General features: G+C 37.3%; 2 protein-coding genes across 3 annotated transcripts in view; one reads left to right on the forward strand and one right to left on the reverse strand.

Moving 5' to 3' along the window:
* Positions 1 to 18,342, forward strand: part of dmac2l (distal membrane arm assembly component 2 like) — a 138,924-nt gene that overhangs the window by 85,802 nt on the left and 34,780 nt on the right. The window lies entirely within an intron of this gene.
* map4k5 (mitogen-activated protein kinase kinase kinase kinase 5) overlaps positions 1 to 18,342 on the reverse strand; it is a 157,622-nt gene that overhangs the window by 28,393 nt on the left and 110,887 nt on the right. For both annotated transcript variants that reach the window (XM_080202644.1, XM_080202645.1), the window contains 9 exons: positions 17,402 to 17,463; positions 12,974 to 13,015; positions 11,306 to 11,348; positions 9,150 to 9,354; positions 6,562 to 6,650; positions 5,752 to 5,793; positions 4,434 to 4,518; positions 4,244 to 4,323; positions 3,984 to 4,044 (listed from right to left, as the gene is read on the reverse strand). In XM_080202644.1, the coding sequence (XP_080058770.1) occupies positions 3,984 to 4,044; positions 4,244 to 4,323; positions 4,434 to 4,518; positions 5,752 to 5,793; positions 6,562 to 6,650; positions 9,150 to 9,354; positions 11,306 to 11,348; positions 12,974 to 13,015; positions 17,402 to 17,463 (709 nt within the window). The remainder of the gene's footprint in view (positions 1 to 3,983; positions 4,045 to 4,243; positions 4,324 to 4,433; positions 4,519 to 5,751; positions 5,794 to 6,561; positions 6,651 to 9,149; positions 9,355 to 11,305; positions 11,349 to 12,973; positions 13,016 to 17,401; positions 17,464 to 18,342) is intronic.

Raw genomic sequence — 18,342 nt, forward strand, 5'->3', positions numbered from 1 at the left:
CCCGGTATGCTGCTGCCCCTCAAGTGAGAAATCCACTGGGCGGATTTGGTGCAGATCCTGACAAACATGGACCTGGCATCCGGGATTCAGAGGGGTGTGAGGGTTGGAGTTGACCTTGACCTTGAGACTCTTCTCTGTGATTGGACTCTTGTGGCTTGACTGCCCCTTCAAGTTTGGGAAAGGTGAAGATCACATTAGTGGTGATCTCAAACAGTTTTCAGTTCAAAGTAGTAATTCTTATCTGTGTATTGTAAAACCCTGGTCACTTCAATGTCCATACTTTCTAAACACTGCAGTTAGAAAAGAGGAAGTGAAACTTCTTGGCTAGTGGGTAATGGATCCATCCTGTAAATTAAAGACTAGTTAACGGTAACGGAGAATGAAATTGAATGAACATAAAGCTCTTGGGGGCTTTTGAGCTTTCCGGGAAGGTTGAGAGACCTAAATAAAAGGCAGCACTAAAAAAATGGAGCATAGTGAGCAGGTCTGGTGGAATGAGGTGGTTATTGAGGCTTAAATACTAAAGTTGGGTGAATCCCACCTGACAGGTGCTGCTAATGCCAACAGGAAACACTCTTGCTTTCCCACTGGCCTCAGCACTTTTCCTTTGGAGAACTAAGGCCATTACTGATCCCAACCAAATCATACCAACAACTTGGAGATGCAGGTTAAGGATGATGCACAACAAACTTTACTACTTAAAATGGCAAGAACAATGAGCACATAGGAACAACACCAATGTCAAGATCCCATTCAAATCTCATACCATTCAGGCTTGGAATTGTATCACCATTCTTTTATTATTGCTGCACTTGAAACTCCCTACCTAACAGCACTAACATCTAGAGTACCTTCAAAACAATAATTAATGACTCAAGGTGGCAGCTCACTACCACCTTCAAGGCAATGAGGGACGAGCACAAAATGCCAGCATTACGTATTTTGGGAGTGAAAAAATGCAAAAACTAACTGCGAACCAAACCTTTGCAGGAATCCTATTTAACACAAACTGGATTTATGTCAAACAGATGATAGTTTCGGAATAGAGATGCAATTCTGTAATTACATCTTCTAGAAATAAGATCTTTGCTGCTGAAGTAAGACGACTAGACCTGCTGACACGGAAACAACATTTGGATGAAGTGAAATAACATACAGAAATGTCATAATCAAATATATTGACAGCAAGAGGATTTAAATCAAACACCTAGTCAGGATGCAGATTTTAAAGAGCTTAGGAAGCATAAACAGTGGAAAATAGAAACACTGTTCTGGAAACACTTGCAACAAAAACAAAAGTTCATAAAACTTAACTGAAAATTAACACAAAGGTGAAAAAAGATGTAAAATAAGAACAAAAAGAAATATTACAGGAATATATATAGAAGTTGAGAGGATAGGAGCATACCACATTAAGTAGTTATTCCGAGATAAAGTTTTGTAAACATAGGATTCCTTTAGAAAAGGACATGAAGCTGTAGATTTGCATTTTAATATTGTACTTTGACACAAGATTTTGTACAAAAGCATGCATAGATACAGTGAAGGCTGAAAATTCTTAAATTGTTTTACCTTCTGCACGCAGTGATCAATGTAATTTGGATACAAAGTGAAGCCATTTATGAGAAAAGGAGAACACAAGAGGTTTGATTAATTTCACACACAAGTGTTTAGACAATCAGCTATTAAAAACAGTAGATGAATGGAAAAACACAAGGATTATTTCAGTTAAATTAACATTCAGCACAAACAACACATTTTACTTTGGTTAAGATCAAGTGTAGTATCGACATGCTGCACTTGGTTGAAGTCATTAGGTTACATTTTTGCTTCATTTGAAGCAATGTTTAAAGGCGGCATCTCAGCTTTCTGGCTAAGATGCAAATGAGATCAAGCCTTGGGGGAGGAGCTGTGCCTACTCCAATCACCTTGGATTATGTATATCAAGCCCAAGTCAGGTGGTGAGAGCCCTGTCTTGTCGGCTTAGAGCGGGAATGTCTCAACTTGTTGAGACTCTGAATTGGACTTGATTTCATTGACTTGGAATAAAAACAAAAACAAAGACAACAAAATATAAACTATTCATATTCTAAAATAGTCCAGTTAACATTCTCACCTTTCTCCACCTGTTTAATATGACACAAAAATCTATAATGGACTAAAATCTCAAAAGGATATTTGATATTAGGATATCACAGAAAATATAAAGTGCATATTTTACCAGTATCCCTGTAAACTGAAACGAATAGCCAGATATTGATTGGAATCAAGCTATAATAATCATTCCAATCTAATTTAATCAATGCACTTTTGTCCACCTTTCTATTTCATAGATGTGCCGCTTGCTTCATGACCTTTGCCCAGCGCTCCACTATTCTGTAACTGACAGATGGGTAGGTAGTGTGTAAAGGCAAGCTTTCTGAGCATTTCCGATTGCACAGTGCAGGTAATATCACACATGCAAATGATCCCAGGTTTGATCCCTGGTCTATGCAGTGAATGGATATCACAAGGCGAAACAGTAGAAAGCATAATCTGATTTGAGGGTTCCTGGGTTTAAGGGCAGCAATAAAGTGAGGGGGAAAAACAAGTCTTCTCATTTGAGTAGTGACTCCTCCCAGAAAGTGAACTTCTATCAATGAGGGTTTCACATTAACCATCTGTATTTGTTGGAAAAATCAATAACTTGTTCCCAATTATTATTCTTTTTTATCTTGTCTTAAAGGTGAGTATGGTTCAAAATGTCAACTTTCTAAAAACAAGCCTAAAAAAATGCATATATTCCAAAAGAAGTCAGTAGATAACTATCAGCTTCAGATTTAATTTATTCCCTCAATTACTCCAGGCAGCAACATTTCACGGCTGCCCTAAACTAAATATGTGGGGTATTTGCCCCACAATGCATACTGGAGCTCAAAACCAGACCCTTCATGCTCTGTATGGATATCTGGTGTTTTACAAGACATATTACACCTCCAGAACTACTGAGGGGGTAGAGAGAAGAGCTGTATTTTCTTCAAAGAAATGTCTGAAAGAATCAATTGCAAGGTCAATCTGAAGGCTTAAACTTTAATGCTTCAAAATCTTTCCCAGTCTTCTGAATAAATTTCAATATCGTCATGTTTATACTGGAGAAATTACGAGATAGTGTTTTAATCCTCCCACAATATAGTCCCAGAAAGGATTACAATCCAATTCTCTACAGACATTTTCAATATTCTAACAAAACCAGCACATCAATATATACATTTAAGTTAATGAGAAAGCTCGTGGCATAAAATGGCCAACTGGTCAACTTCATGGACCTACGTGCTGTGTCTTAAGAAAGTCTGATGAGATGTTGGATATGGCCATTTTTTGTGGAGCAGGCAAAAACAGGTATTAGATCCTGTGCATACATCAGTGAAGGGTCTCTGCGCCACTTCAGGATTTTTCTGTCAAATTGGACTGTTCTGAGCAAGACCAATGTCAGGTCTGCTCTGCACAGATTTTCAAAACACTCAGTTTAACAAGTAACCACACTAATAAAATGCATAATTTTAAATTAAAAATGCAATTCCTCTGGCTGCACAGCACTCCTGAGAGCTGCAGGCTGCCCACAAGGACAGCCAGTACTATTGGAATTGGTTACAATTGGAACACCGACAATTACAGAAATTAGCTCAGAATACCAGAATAACTCTCACCTCCTAGATAGTATCCAATGACACAGGCACATTAAAACCTATAGATTTAAATATCAATTTTGCACATAACATGCAACATTTTTCCAACTGGTGATTACACTGGAAATTTAAATCAAAATCTGTCCCATCAGTTAAATTGATCTTTATTTTCAGGGGAAGATGGACAAATGGAAGTACGTACATCTACAAATCTTGATTTCCCATGTGTCATTTATTGACTTGAAATGATAGAAGTAACATTTCAAAAGTAAAACGTTCATGTTATTACCTTTAAGAGATGACCAAATGGGTACATACCTGATAAAGACATTAAAATATTATTGATAACATACAGCCAAGTACACCTCCTGGGAAAAAGCTGGGAAAATAAATTTGTATTAGTATCAACAGTAAATAACTGAAAAGTTATTCAACTAATTTTAAATAAAGGAATTGTATAGTCATTATCCTTTTTTCATCCCAATAAGTATTCTTAAAGTTCGGTGTGATACTTCTAAGCCCTCTCCCTCCCAAAGAGAGATCAAATGCAATCCATCTATAATACTCAGTATGCTTACTTGTTCCATTGAAGCTTCATGCAGTTCATTCAGATTTAATGTATAAATGCCTTCTTCAGTTCCAAAGATTAAGTACTGGTCTATTTTAAAGAAAAACAAAGCCAAAGTTAATATTTTACAAAAGGAAATACTGCACAACCTTTTGTAAATGGTGTCAGTGTAAAAGCAATTCCTGATTAGTTAGCATTACCCTTTGTCTCAGGGTGTATCCAAGATGTAGCACAACTTATCTTCAAAGGACATCCATCAAAAACCTTTGTAAAGCAAGCTCCCATCTGTATTTGAAGAGTTTCAACATTCAAAAATTTACTAGTTAATATTGCAAAATCAGAAAGAAAACTCAAGTGAAATAAATAAATGCATTTAAGATTAAACATGGTTATGTCTGAGAAGTAACCAGGATAAAACCATTCAGCATTTGAGTGAGATCTATTATCAATAATTAATTGCTTACTATCGTCATTTCCATTTTTTTGAAAAAATCAAAGTCCACAAATAAGCAAAAATTGTTGTTCATAATGGAGCAAAGGGTGAGGTGGGGCAGGGGCATAAAACAGATATGCTAGACCATGGAAATGATTTGCAAAACTTGTTCGAGGAAGGGGAGCCTGGCAACACTCCTGCACATTATCCAATATCTCTACCTCTGTAAATGTGATGACATGATTAGATTTTCGATTCAGCCTATAGTCACTCAGGTTTTCAGCTCAATGGTTAAAGTACTTGACATGAATCATCTTATTCCACAGAAAGGTGGAAAACGTTGAGAGAAATTTAATGGTACAATATGGTAGCCCACTTTCAATTAGCTAGTCATTCCCAGCATGAAATCCAGCCTGAACAGATGGGTGCAAAGGTTCTCTGCAGACACAGTGGCTAGCGTTGCTGCCTCAGTGCCAGGGACCCGGGTTCTACTCTGGCCTCAGGTCACTGTCTGTGTAGAGTTTGAATGTTCTCCCTGTGTCTGCTTGGGTTCCCTCCAGGTGCTGTCCAAAGATGTGCAGGTTAGATTGATTGGCCATGATAAATATCCCCTTAAGGTTAGAGGGACTAGCTGGTTAAAAAGATGGGGTTAAGGGAATAGAGCCTGGGTGGGATTGTGGTCAGTGCAGATTTGATGGGCCAAATGGCCTCCTTCTGCACTGTAGGTATTTTATGAAAATGAGTTAGGACAGCATCATGGGCCACAGCACAAACCAAAGCATTACTTGTCAATTTTAGTCAAATTGCCATAAGAATTTATGTGGGGGCAGGGGAAGAAAAATTAACATTGATGTAAGTCAGGGGTGATCTTGAGATGAAGACAGATTATTCTGATAGACTAGAATTTGATTCTACAGCTGCTTGAGGCCAACAATGTCATTCCTAGCGATGAAATGCTTTCTCTTGATGACTATAATTATGCATACAAAAAAGACCTTGAATCAACATAAATTATGTCATAGCAGAATCATTAACCAATTTACAGAAATATCTTAATTCCATTGAAGTAACCAGGAAGGACTTACATGGACTTTTGGAGTTGGAGGAAGGCCATTGATTGCTGGCTTCTGCAGAAAAATAATTTAACTTTTTTAATGTTTAAAATTGAAATTAAAGTTACGCAAGTACAACACAATTCAATAAGCATGGAGTTAAAGATCACACACTGTAATCACTTGACTTCAACGTCTGTTATTGAGCAGGACTCTCATTTTATACATGGCAAGTTAAACATATTGTAGCTGGAGATTCTATGTCATGTAGACTCCTGGTTTGTAAGGACATTAATAGTACAACAACAAATGTAACAGGTACCCATCTGATCCAAATATTTGGCAAGAGATAGAGGATTTAAAAATATATTCTTTTTCTAATACACCATAAAGTACTCTTGAAGGAGCAAAATGGCATTTTGTGCACTTCATTTATGCAACGCAGCTATGTTTCAACAGCCATAAAAAGCACAACGACGTCTATGAAAACAACAAAAATTCTTTGTGAAACCTGGATACATTTCTACTACTATAAAAAGTCATGATGTGGAGATGCAGGCATTGAACTGGTGTGGGCACAGTAATTAACTTGGTGTTGTGAGATTAAAGTCCAACAGGTTTATTTGCTATCACGAGCTTTTGGGATGCTACTCCTTCATCTGGTGAGTCATGGAAGAAGGCGCCGCACTCCAAAAGCTCATGGTACCAAATAAATCTGTTGGATTTTAACCTGGTGTTGAGAGACTTCTTACTATAAAAAGTAATAGTCATAATACAGACTTCTAAGGATTACTGCAAGGAATGCATTTATTCTATGATTTTAATAATTATAAAACCACATACAGGAAATTCTCTTTTTTCTTTTCTTCGAGGCAGTGCTGGGGGATTGTCAGAACTTTCGCCAGTTAGGATTGAAGAGCTTCCTGCAACACCTGAGCATATAGAAAACATTTTACTGCAAGCAACACCAATCTTTGCAAAGACAACAAACTATAATTTATGCAGAACCAGCTCCACATATGAAAGCACAGTGCCTCCATTCCACATTCTCAGGGCAGTTAATGTACACTGCCATTACAAATATCTGCATATAACTCACAAATAATGCAAAAACTTATAGCAACAGCTTGAAAATGTTAAAAGTACATTTTTCAGATAAGACATACAAGTTGCATTTAAAATTATAAAATTATGTTTTTAAATTATCCTGTTCCTAAAAAGTTAAATTAAGAAACTCCTTTACTCTATTCAAAGTGGGCTACTTCTGACAGATTACAATTCCTACAATCTGGAAACCACTTCCATATGGAAAACCATGAACTGCTGCACTTAATACCAATGCACAGATGCTGAAATGACAATCCATGACGAACCCTACACAGCCCTTGAAGCATAGGCAACACAATCCTATATAGACTGTCCAAATCTTATTCACTGGTTTTGTGGGCATGGGGATTTGAAAAGAAAGGGATTTTGTTTATGCACTGTGGATAACATCAGCTGATGTTTGTAGCGTAGATAGTGTCTTTTTAAAAGATAATAAATTTCAATTGTGTCCGACAACAGTTTATGGCATGGAGACCATAGCACCATCCATATTCATTTCTTATAAGCCATTTTAAATACCCAAGTATTTTCAGTTACTCAATATTTTAAGTACAACATCTCTAGAAATTTCTATTGATGTACATCCTTCAACAGTTAATGCAAAAGCTATTTTATTCAAAATATTCACAGATTTACATGCTTATGGGTTTATGCACTCACTGGTTCTCTAAGGATGTGCTGCAAATTAATGGAAGGAAACCAGAATCTCAAGTTCCCTCACATAGCAACTAATTTTACTCTCCAAACTTGACATAGTGCACAGAACATAAGAAGCTGCTGATCCAATACGGTGATCAGTGCAGTATTCACATATAGAATCAATATATACAAATGCAAATGAAAATGCTTCCGTGAATTTTTGTGACAACCTAGCAAACAATATACACAACAGTCCTACTGTTCCAAGGACGAAACACACTCGCCTCCTGTGCACAGTACCATTTACAGAGTCATATTTTCTTCAGTCGTATGTCAGTGACTGACTTTGGGCAAATGGAACAGTCTCCATTTTAGTATATTCCTTCCAAAGGTGGCATTAATAGAGATTTCGAGCAATGCCAAAATTGCTCAGTATGTACAGTTCAAACAATTCAGGTAAGTTAAACCCAATTTATGCATGTCTGTGTGAAGAAATGTTATTTTAAAAAATATTTTGGTGTCTACTGTGGCTGACGGAGAAGCAGGTTTGTAGGGGCTGAGTGTACATGTCTGGGTGTGTGACGAATTTAGTTAAGTTGGGGACAGATTGTCTACAAAGTTGAGAACACCAAAGAATGATAAGGACATTGGAAAATAAGAGAGATAAAGTATATTTAAAGAGAATGTGGGAGCTGTATCGAGGAGTGGTCATGTAAGACCTCCTGGAGTGTGCTCTGTGCTGGGAGAAGCTTGAAAATAGCAAAGTGAAGCAGATTTTAGCCAGCCAACTACAAAAGTGTCTGTCTGTATTTTCCAGAAAACAAGGTTTTGTTTTAAAGTTTTTAGAATGTTCCACAGTACAGAGAGTGGGCAGGCGCAAAACGCTCTAGAGCATCTCTTACCTATTGCAACAGTGGGTGCTTTATGGTAATGTTGCTGGGTTGTTTTTTAATAGTTTAACTGTCTATGGGGACTGCTGCCTAAAGGGTATTTACTCGTGAATCTAACCAAGAATATTTTTGGGGGAATGTTCTGTAAGAGTTCTGTAAATGCAATCTTGCATTTAAGTTCTCTTCATAAACATTTAAATATTGAAAATCTCCAACTGTGTAACTGGCATTTGTGGTTCCTGACTTCAGTGCACATTGTTCTCAGAGTAAAATACAAATAGAAAATAGCTTGCCAGGTTTCCCTTAGGGATTTGGTTTACAAAGCCTGCCAGATCACAACACGGGTGGCACGGTAGCACAATGGTTAGCACTGCTGCTTCACAGCTCCAGGGACCTGGGTTCGATTCCCAGCTTGGGTCACTGTGTGGATTTTGCACATTCTCCTCGTGTCTACATGGGTTTCCTCTGGGTGCTCTGGTTTCCTCCCACAGTCCAAAAATGTGCAGGTTAGGTTGAGTGGCTGTGCTAAAATTGCCCCTTAATGTCTTGAGATGCGCAGGCTAGAGGGATTAGTGGGTAAATATGTAGGAACATGGGGGTAGGACCTGGCTGGGATTATGGTTGGTGCACACTCGAAGGGCTGAGTGGTCTCTTTCTGCTCTGTGGGGTTTCTATAACATGGGGATTTACAGGAAGTACCTAACTTTGTGTAGTTTGAGTTAGAGAAATAAATTATGCAAGCAACCCTATAGTCTTCAGTATAGTGAACTTTTAATGCATATTTAACTTCATTACCTAACTCATTAGCTCTGATATCAAGCAATCCAGGGCTACTAATGCTACTGGGAAGGGATGCTTCAAGAATCTCTGATTGATACAGTGATGTTGGAGTACTCTGTCTTCTTGGCACAGCTGATGGTCCATTTTCTGTACAAGTTTGCCTCTTGACTGACTGTGATCTCTCTTCATCCAGAGCTTCAGAAGCACTGTGCATTCTTGGCTGAAACAGTACAAACTGGTTTCAATAAGGAGAAACAGGTAGCTTTAGCTGGTTCATTGTCTTATTCAAATACATTTTCAAATAGTAAAACTGCAATTAGAAGGATCGTTAATCAAGGATGCACAGAAAACTAGTTTTAATTTGAATGAAAAGGCAGTGCTTTCAATCTTAATGGAGTCACAAAACTCAGATTGGACATGCATTGAAATCAGTGGAAAGGAAAATTGGGTGTAATGTATAATGGGCAGCCAAATTAATACCATCTGTTTTACACAGCTGAAATTGAAAGTACTGTCCACTGCATCTTTTCAAGAAGTGCAATGATTATTGAAGAATGAAATAAAAATAAACATACTATAAAAATTCAGTCCTTTGGAATCAAAAGTATAGTCAACTAAACTTGATCAGGTTTCCACTTATGCATGTATGCGAGAACTGGGAAGGCAAAACCGTCAATATCAGATACCTTTTTAAAAAGCTTTTTTTTAAACTTTGGCAATAATATCGCTTACAGCTTTGTAGTGAAACCTATAAATTTCTAACTCAATTCCGCTGTAAGCAGAGGGCTGATGTCAAATCGTTAGAGATTCATTGAAATTTACAGCACAGGCAGCCATTCTGCCCAGTGAGTCTGTTTTTGTTTAAAAACAAACCTTTTCATGCTTTCTTTGCATTTCTATTTTCCTTTTTAATTTCATCTTAAAGTTTCAATACTCTTCTGTGCTGCATCGAGCTCTTAGTATCGGATTTGACTTATTGTCATATGTATTAACATAAAACGAAAAGTACTCTTTCTTACACGTTATACAAAACATACCGGTCAAAGAGAAGGAAACGAGAGAGTGCAGAATGCAGTGTTACAGTCATGGCTAGGGCGTAGCGAAAGATCAACTTAATGCAAGGTGTGTCCATTCAAAAGTCTGACAGCAGCTGGGAAGAAGCTGTCCTTGAGTCGGTTGGTACGTGACCTCAGACTTTTGCATCACACATAAGCTTCCCTTTTTTGCCTTCTCCTATCTGTACATTCCCGAGCACCCAGGGAGTTCTATATGTGGGAGTCCCACCAATTTCTCCTGTAGCAACATATTTATTACGAACATTCTCTATCGTTTCCTTGATTGTTTCCCACTGCTTTGACATGGATTTGCTTTCAAGTAGTGTTTCCATTCACTTTTGAAAATCGTTTTAGTTTAAAATCCGAAATATTCCATTGGAATGTCAGCAATTGTTGTCAGGAGTTCTTTTCTTTTAAAACCAACACTTTATTGGAGGGGGAAATGTCACGTAGGGAAAGGGAGGGAACAAAAATCAACATCTGACTGTCAAAGGATGATTCCCGTTGGGGGAAGCAAAGAAATATCCACTTATATTTCAATTAGTTCACAAACATCTCAAAGCCCTTTGTACAATTAATTATTAATCTGCTCTAAACTATCTGAATGTTAGAAACTGAGGAAAGTTCCTGCTGGTATCACTCCACTACATTTAGCCAGTGAGTCAGAAGTTTCAGAGTTCCACATAACACTCAGATACCCTCTCCATCTGATTTGGAGATGCTTTATGGTAACTACTATGACTTGTGATTCATTACAGTTTTTTTTTTCGATAGCTGATAGAGGATAGTAATGTTGATGGCCTTTAAGTTTTTAATATATACATTCAACAAGTTGTACTTTTTGTGTGAAAGCTTAACAGCCTGTTGATTTATTTTGACTGTGGCCATGATACATCTGGTTCAGTATAGAACTTCAGCAGATTTATTATCCTAAAAGACACAACTAAATTTGATTTTAAAATTCTCAAAATTTCAAGTTCGTACATAAAAGTCAGTTTATTGAGGGGTAACACAGCATGATAAATTTAGCAGTTTTTCACAAATTATCTTGCCCATAATCTCCTTTAATACAAATTAACTAGATTTTGAATGTAATTAGGATGAAAGAGAACTCACCTTTGGTGGAAGAGGAGGTGGAACTATTCGTTTAAGCGTTGACCTTGTAGAAAACATGCAAGTAGTTTAACAAGGGTCAAAAACAATACAGTGTAAAAAAAGTTACAATGCCAAGATAAAAATCATCAAAATTTCATACATCAGAAGGATAATCAACAACAGTTCAGCTGCACAAACTTCAGTGAATTAATTTGGAGATGAAAACGGATTGGAAATCAGACATTTACATCTCCCCAGCAGGGAGACCAACTATCTCACTTTTTAAAAATTAGTTTATGAATATCACAGGACGGCCAGCATTTAAGGCACATCTCTAATTATTTTTGAGAAAATAGATGTGAGCCAACTTATTGAACTTCTGAGACTATAAGGTGCAAGTACTGTCTGTTTTTAGGAAATGTTCTAGGATTGATTCAGCGACAGTGAAAGCATGTCAGGGTATCTCCAAGTCAGGATAGTCTGTCTTGCAGGGGAACTTAGAAGCATACAATAATCATAGAATCCCTAAAGTGCAGGAGGAGACTATTCGGCCCATCAAGCCTACACAGGCAACAATCCCAGCCAGCCCCTATCCCCATAACCCCATGTATTTACCCTGCTAGTCCCCCTGACACTAAGGGGCAATTTATCATAGTCAATCAACATAACTTGCACATCTTTGGACTGTGGGAGGAAATCGGAGCACATGGAGGAACCCCACACAGACATAGGGATAACCACCACACAGAGAGAGTCACCAGAGGCTGGCATTGAACCCAGGTCCCTGGAGCTGAGAGGCAGCTGTGCTGACCACTGTGCCGTCAACTTGCAAATGGAGGTGTTCCCATGTGTCTACGGCTCTTATTCTTCAGCAATGGTGGGCACCCTGTGGGCTGGAAGCCATATGCAGCCCATCTGGGTTCGAATGTGGCCCATGAGACGTTTTGCTGACCGTTGCCTAAATGCAGGTTTGTTAGATTCCAATCATTTCCATCTGCATAGTATTTTACCTACTGGTAAAACTGAAGTGATATCCACAAAGCAAGGACATGTGTCCAATCAAAGCGTAAATATTTTTTGTGCCTTTACCATTTGAAGGTGATAACAGTTCCATTAAGATATGAATGTTGCTGCGTTTCTATAACTAGTTATGAAATATTTAGCAAGTATTAAACATATTCATGGGATCATAGTTAGTTAACATGCCTGACTTCAACGTTGTGGCCCACTGAGATGATGGGAGGTTACTAATGTGGCCCACTCACTAGCCCAGGTTGTTCAACACTCTTCTAGAGATCATGGTTTTGAAAGGTGCTCTATTGTTTATAATGCATCATTTTGCAAAAGCATCAGAAACTATTCTGTGCAATTTTTCATTACCATCCTACAGTAGATAAGCTGATATCACAAAGTGGTACAACACAGGTATCACAAAATGCTGATAAAGTTTTCCATAACATTCATAACCTGGTTATGGAAAAGCATGATTTGTAGCCATTTTTGAAGATCCGCCAAAATATTGCAATCACTAACATGGAATCTTCCTAACAAGGTTTGTCATTCTCAAACTTATAATAAATAATTTCAGCAGCTTCACTGAATTCGCTTAATGATGAGGTATATTGGTATTAATATTTTGCTATTCATTATAATTTGTTTAAAGTTAACAATTGACAAAACAAGACTTACAGCTCATCTTCAAAGTCCTCTTCCAAATGTGCTATGTGGCCCCTAAAAATGTATCGGCATACATTAGTTTGCAAATAATTAGGTTAAAGCAGCACAGATGTTTTGAAGTTGCTGAAGCATGCACGCACTGTCATGAAATTCACATACAATGTATGAAAAATCAAAATATAAATATGTTGAATAACTGACTCAAAATATGGTGTCTAATGGAAATTAAGCTCTGCATACATACTTCATCTAAAGTGTTTGGAATGATTTCATACTGAATAAACACGGGGCATGCTTCCGAGATGATACTGTATCCTTCTTTCCTCTCCCCAACACCAAAATTTGGAATTCAGTTGTAGATTTGTTGGATGACGCCTAATATCCTATATTTTAATTACACCCTAATATACAGTTCCACAGAACCTAGCTGCTAAGAAACTGAAAATGTCAGCCCATTTTTGGTCATTTCTACCCTCTCCTTCCATCATTTATGAAAAAGTTGGTAGATAGGCTGTTCCTAAAACTTGACAATGAGATTTATTAACCAAGATCACAAGCAAAAGATTGAGACCACGAATGTGCAATCCAGCACTTAGTATAACTTATGCAGCCGTTTCCAGTATTTTCAGTAGCAATTTTCTTACTAGATGTGGAGAGAATAGAAGGAATACACAATATGGCTATTACCCACTATTACCACCATACAATCATTAGATTTCATTAAAAAAGTTGAAAACATATTTATTTGATATGGATCACATCTATCTTGATGATGGTTCTAGATTGATGATTTTGGGTAGGTCACTTGGAAGCAGGAGAATAAAAACCATTGCAGTCAACATACAGCCAACTGACACAAACTCTTATTCAAAACAGAAACATTCACTTTGATCCACCCTCTACAACTACCACTGTACCTATCACAAAACATATGCATTACAGTAGAGGGAGGCATGACAACTACTGATTAAACTATTGAGTTACCGTTGTTGCAATTCTTCCTCAACACATTTAAGGAGGCTCCTTTGGAATCAGAACAGAAAAGAGGGAAAGAATTTGTAGAGTAGGATGCACAAGATGTGCTTCATGCCTAGGAGCTGTAAGAAACAGCTTGCCATGCTTGGAATTTAACTGTGTACTACAGCTGTTGGTACATTAAAGCAATAAGAAGCATTAAAAGATTATTTTTACCCCACACTTGATTTCCTCTACTTTTAACATCATATAACATAAGGTTACAATATTTAGCATATTAGAAGCACTCTTTCACATACTCAAATGTTTTAAAATGACCAATCACAGCAGTTAATTACACTATCATCATGACTCAGATTTATAACCAGGAAACAATAGGTACTAAGGAATGCTGACTAGTGTGTCCAAATATTACTGTAATGATTCCTTACTGTAATTAATCTCAACGCTAACAGTTCAAGCTCACAGAAGATACCCAAATTGGGGGAGATCTTGAATTTGATAAGTCACCCAGGAATATTCAGAACAGGCTGAACAAAATGCTTAAGTGACTGGAACAGTGGCAGATGAGTGTTAATAACAACAAGCGTAATGATCCTTTGCATTGGAAGAAAAAAAAGATGCGAGACTCAATGTTAGACTCAAGGATCCAACTACCCTATCATACCAAGCAACCAAAACAATGAATATACTGAATATATCAAAGAATTAAGTTGGAGCAAACTGTATAGCGCTCCAATCAGATCACATGTTGAACAACATATTTGCTTCTGTATCTGACAATACAGCAATAACTCAGTATTGTCATCCCTGCACCAAAAACTTCCTGCTACAATATTACAGAAATGATTCACTGCTATACTGTCAGAAATGCCACGTTTTGGATGAGTTTTTCCTGCTTTCTCCCCATAACCCTTAATTCCCGTCTATCAGAAACCTATCTACCCGTGACTTGAATATATTCCGCAAGGTAGCCTCCACCACTTCAATGGGCAGAGAATTCCAGAGACTCACCACCCTTTGAGTAAAGAGGTCCCTCCTCAACTCTGATCTAAACTGCCCCCCAGTTCTGCTATCCTTTCTAAGCAGGAATAATCTCTCTACCTCTACCCTATCTAGCCCCTTCATTATCTTATATGTCTCTATAAGATCCCCCCTCAGCCTTCTAAACTCTAATGAGTACAGACCCAGTCTATTCAATCTCTCTTCACAGGCTAACCCCCTCATCTCCAGTATCAGCCTAGTGAACCTTCTCTGCACTCTCTCCAAGGCCAATATATCCTTTCACAAATGCGGCGACCAAAACTGCACACAGTACTCCAGTCACGGTCTCAACAGTGCCCTGTACAGTTGCAGCAAAACCTCCTTGCTTTTATATTCTGTCCCCCTCGCTACAAAAGCCAACATTCCATTCGCCTTCTTGATCACTAGACCAGGGTTGAAACACATGGCATTCCTCATCCTTTTCTGAGCGCAAATATGAATTTCAGATTGGTTGTTGGGAAACGATTTCCTTATCCTTTCAGCAACGCAGTTTCACGTATTGACTGCTGTCTTGAACAAAGTAAACTAAATTTATTGAAAGGTTAACTCTTCTTTACAATATTATTGTATTTTGTGCAAACTGGAGAACAGGAGATAAATTTCTTTATAGTCAACTCATCAAGAATATCATCGGGAGAGGAAGGCAGTCAACTTGACTCTTGGTAGAGTCAGGATCATTTTATTTTGCTACATGCAAATGCTCCAAAATAGCAGGAGAATGAACTTCAGAAAGTAAGTTGGAAGTAACAGGAAGAAAATTTCATAATGTCATCCATTACTTCAGGAACTTCAGTTAAGGTAGCTTGGAGAAGTTGGGACAGTTTTTCTTGGAGGAGGGAAGGCTAAAAGGAGATCCGAAAGCTCTATCTAAAATCAGGCGGTGGGGTCAGGACAGTAGATAGAGAGAAACTACTGCACTTGTGAAAAGATCAAAAACAAGAGTTATAGATTTAAAGTAACTGGCAAAAGAAACAAAAAAAAAATAACATGAGGAAAAGAAAATTCACAAAGTGAGTGGTTGCCTGGAGTACAGTGCCTAAGTGTATTTAAGGCATGTTCAATCAAAGCATCCGAAAGGGAATTAAGCCATAATCTATAAGAATGTGCAGGTTACAGGGAGAAAGTGGGGTAAGGGCACTTAGGAGAGCCAGCACAGACATGATTAGTCTCTTTGTGCTGCAACAAATTCTCAGATTCAATATCTCAAAATTAATATTAATCTGACAGGCCTATTTTGGCAGATACGATTTGTTACAGTAAATTAATTTGCATTAAGTACAAGTTCATGACTTAGTTCCTGGAATTGATGCTTGGATTCTGACTGAAGGCAAAAATAGTCTTCTATGTCACCAAATTGGCAAGTCATGAAGATTATTTAACAGTGTAAAATAATGTTCAAGAAAACATTTGAAACCTTTGTGAACTTATCCACCCTTTGTTTTTTAAATAGGTGCATCAGTTCTCATTATATCCTTCTGCTGTCAGGTAATTATCTGACTTGGAAATAAACCTGATCAGTTTTAGCCTTCGTTAAACAATCATACTATTAGCATTGTCTTTCAAAACAGATTTGAGTGCAAAATGTTCTCTAGTGTGCTATACTGCATTTAGGGGATAATTGTTAATCTTGAGACATGCAATCCTACTCATGGCACGCTATCCCATTTATAGCACAATGATTGCAAGTTTTGATTTATAGGAACCAGATCTGCTTACACAAGCCATTGTTCCATAGTGAAGGCAACTTAAAAGCACTGGAATGAAACTGCAAAAGTGATTGCATAATAAATCAATAAAAGACTGAGCATTTGATTACAGGTAGATTACAGTCTACCTGTAATCAAATGCTATGGAGAAGCATCCTAGATCAGTTAAATTTAGTTGATAACAGCTTCATGCTGATCAAGAAAGACCAATAATAAATATACAAATCATTTTTTAGCTTTGCTTACGGACTGTATCATACAAATAACATGTTTTGTGTTTCAACATGCATGCTTATGTGCAACCATGTTAAAAGTCATCTGCCACACAGTTTACCTTCAGCAATTTTAAAAACAAAAATGTTGTATATGATGCTCCAGAACAGATCACTGTAGAGTTCTCTTGCATAGCTTTTCACATCAGCATTCCCTCTGCATTGCATCTGGTCTCTGCCCATTACCCAAGTAATTAGCCATAGTCCACAAAATGACCATAGGCATCCCTTTTCATTAGGGACTCAATTGGTTATCTCTCGATTTAGAGGTATCACTCCACAGGCAAGTAGTATAATGTTAATACTCATTGCTTGCAACATTATGGTGACAAATGGCGTTAAAATGTTCAAACAACATGTAAATATGTAATACTATGAATATTATCTATCTTTTCAAAATAAGGATGTTTGAAGTATCCACATGTCATTTACTCATTACTTACTTGTTTCCTCCATCTGAAAATGGGCTCCATGATGAATCAAATACCGTTTCTTTGGTTACCTCCTATACAATATATTGAACAGAATTTTCTTAAAACATATTTTTATGCAGCTTTAGCAATTCAAAAGGTCTTGTTTTACTCTATTTTATAGAAATTATGTCCTGCACATCTGACTCATGAAACAAATCCAAGTACTGTTGAAAGGAGCTGCCTTGTCTAATATATAGCAACAGAAGGTACAATCGTTATAGCATATGAACCAAAAATAAAGGTCCACAGGACCTAGTTAAACAATGAAGTACCAGTAATTGGCTTCAATGCTTAATGAATCAATTAAAAATAATTTAAACAATTATCAGACTCAAGTTGAAGAACGTTGTACCTCAACTGTTTTACAGAAACCAAGGTAATACATTCTCTAATCACTACGGTTAACTGGTTCTTTAATGTCTAAACAAGGTATAATAAAGCTCCATTCGGGGATTCTTAAAAAAGCCATATCTAAGCTTGGAAATGCTAACACTCTGAAGGGCAAGAACAGTAAATCAAACTGTTTATTTAATATTTTACAGCCATTAATATAGGAGGCAATTCTTTGTAAAAAAAATCTAAATGTGGCCTTAATAGTCAGAGATTTCTAGTTTTTTACGTTTGAAAAGACCTCAAGATTTAGAGGTGTGCAGACTTGTTTCAATAGATTATCCTGTCAACTTGAATTCAGATATTTGGTACTACGAAACGCAACAGTAAGATATCATAGTAATGAAGGTTGATTAGTGATTTTAAAGCAAAGCCCAAATTTGAAATAGGTATACAAGATAAACCACTTTTGTCTGGCTCACTTCAATGTGCAGATGTACAGAGGCATCTTTAAGTGCCTTCGGAAAAAGGCTGAACTAATGTTAAGATTCAAGAGCAAGACAGGTTAAAAAAGAACCTTT

Source organism: Carcharhinus amblyrhynchos, chromosome 14 (genome assembly GCF_965287045.1).
Source record: "Carcharhinus amblyrhynchos chromosome 14, sCarAmb.v2.hapA, whole genome shotgun sequence".
Lineage (NCBI taxonomy): Eukaryota > Metazoa > Chordata > Chondrichthyes > Carcharhiniformes > Carcharhinidae > Carcharhinus > Carcharhinus amblyrhynchos.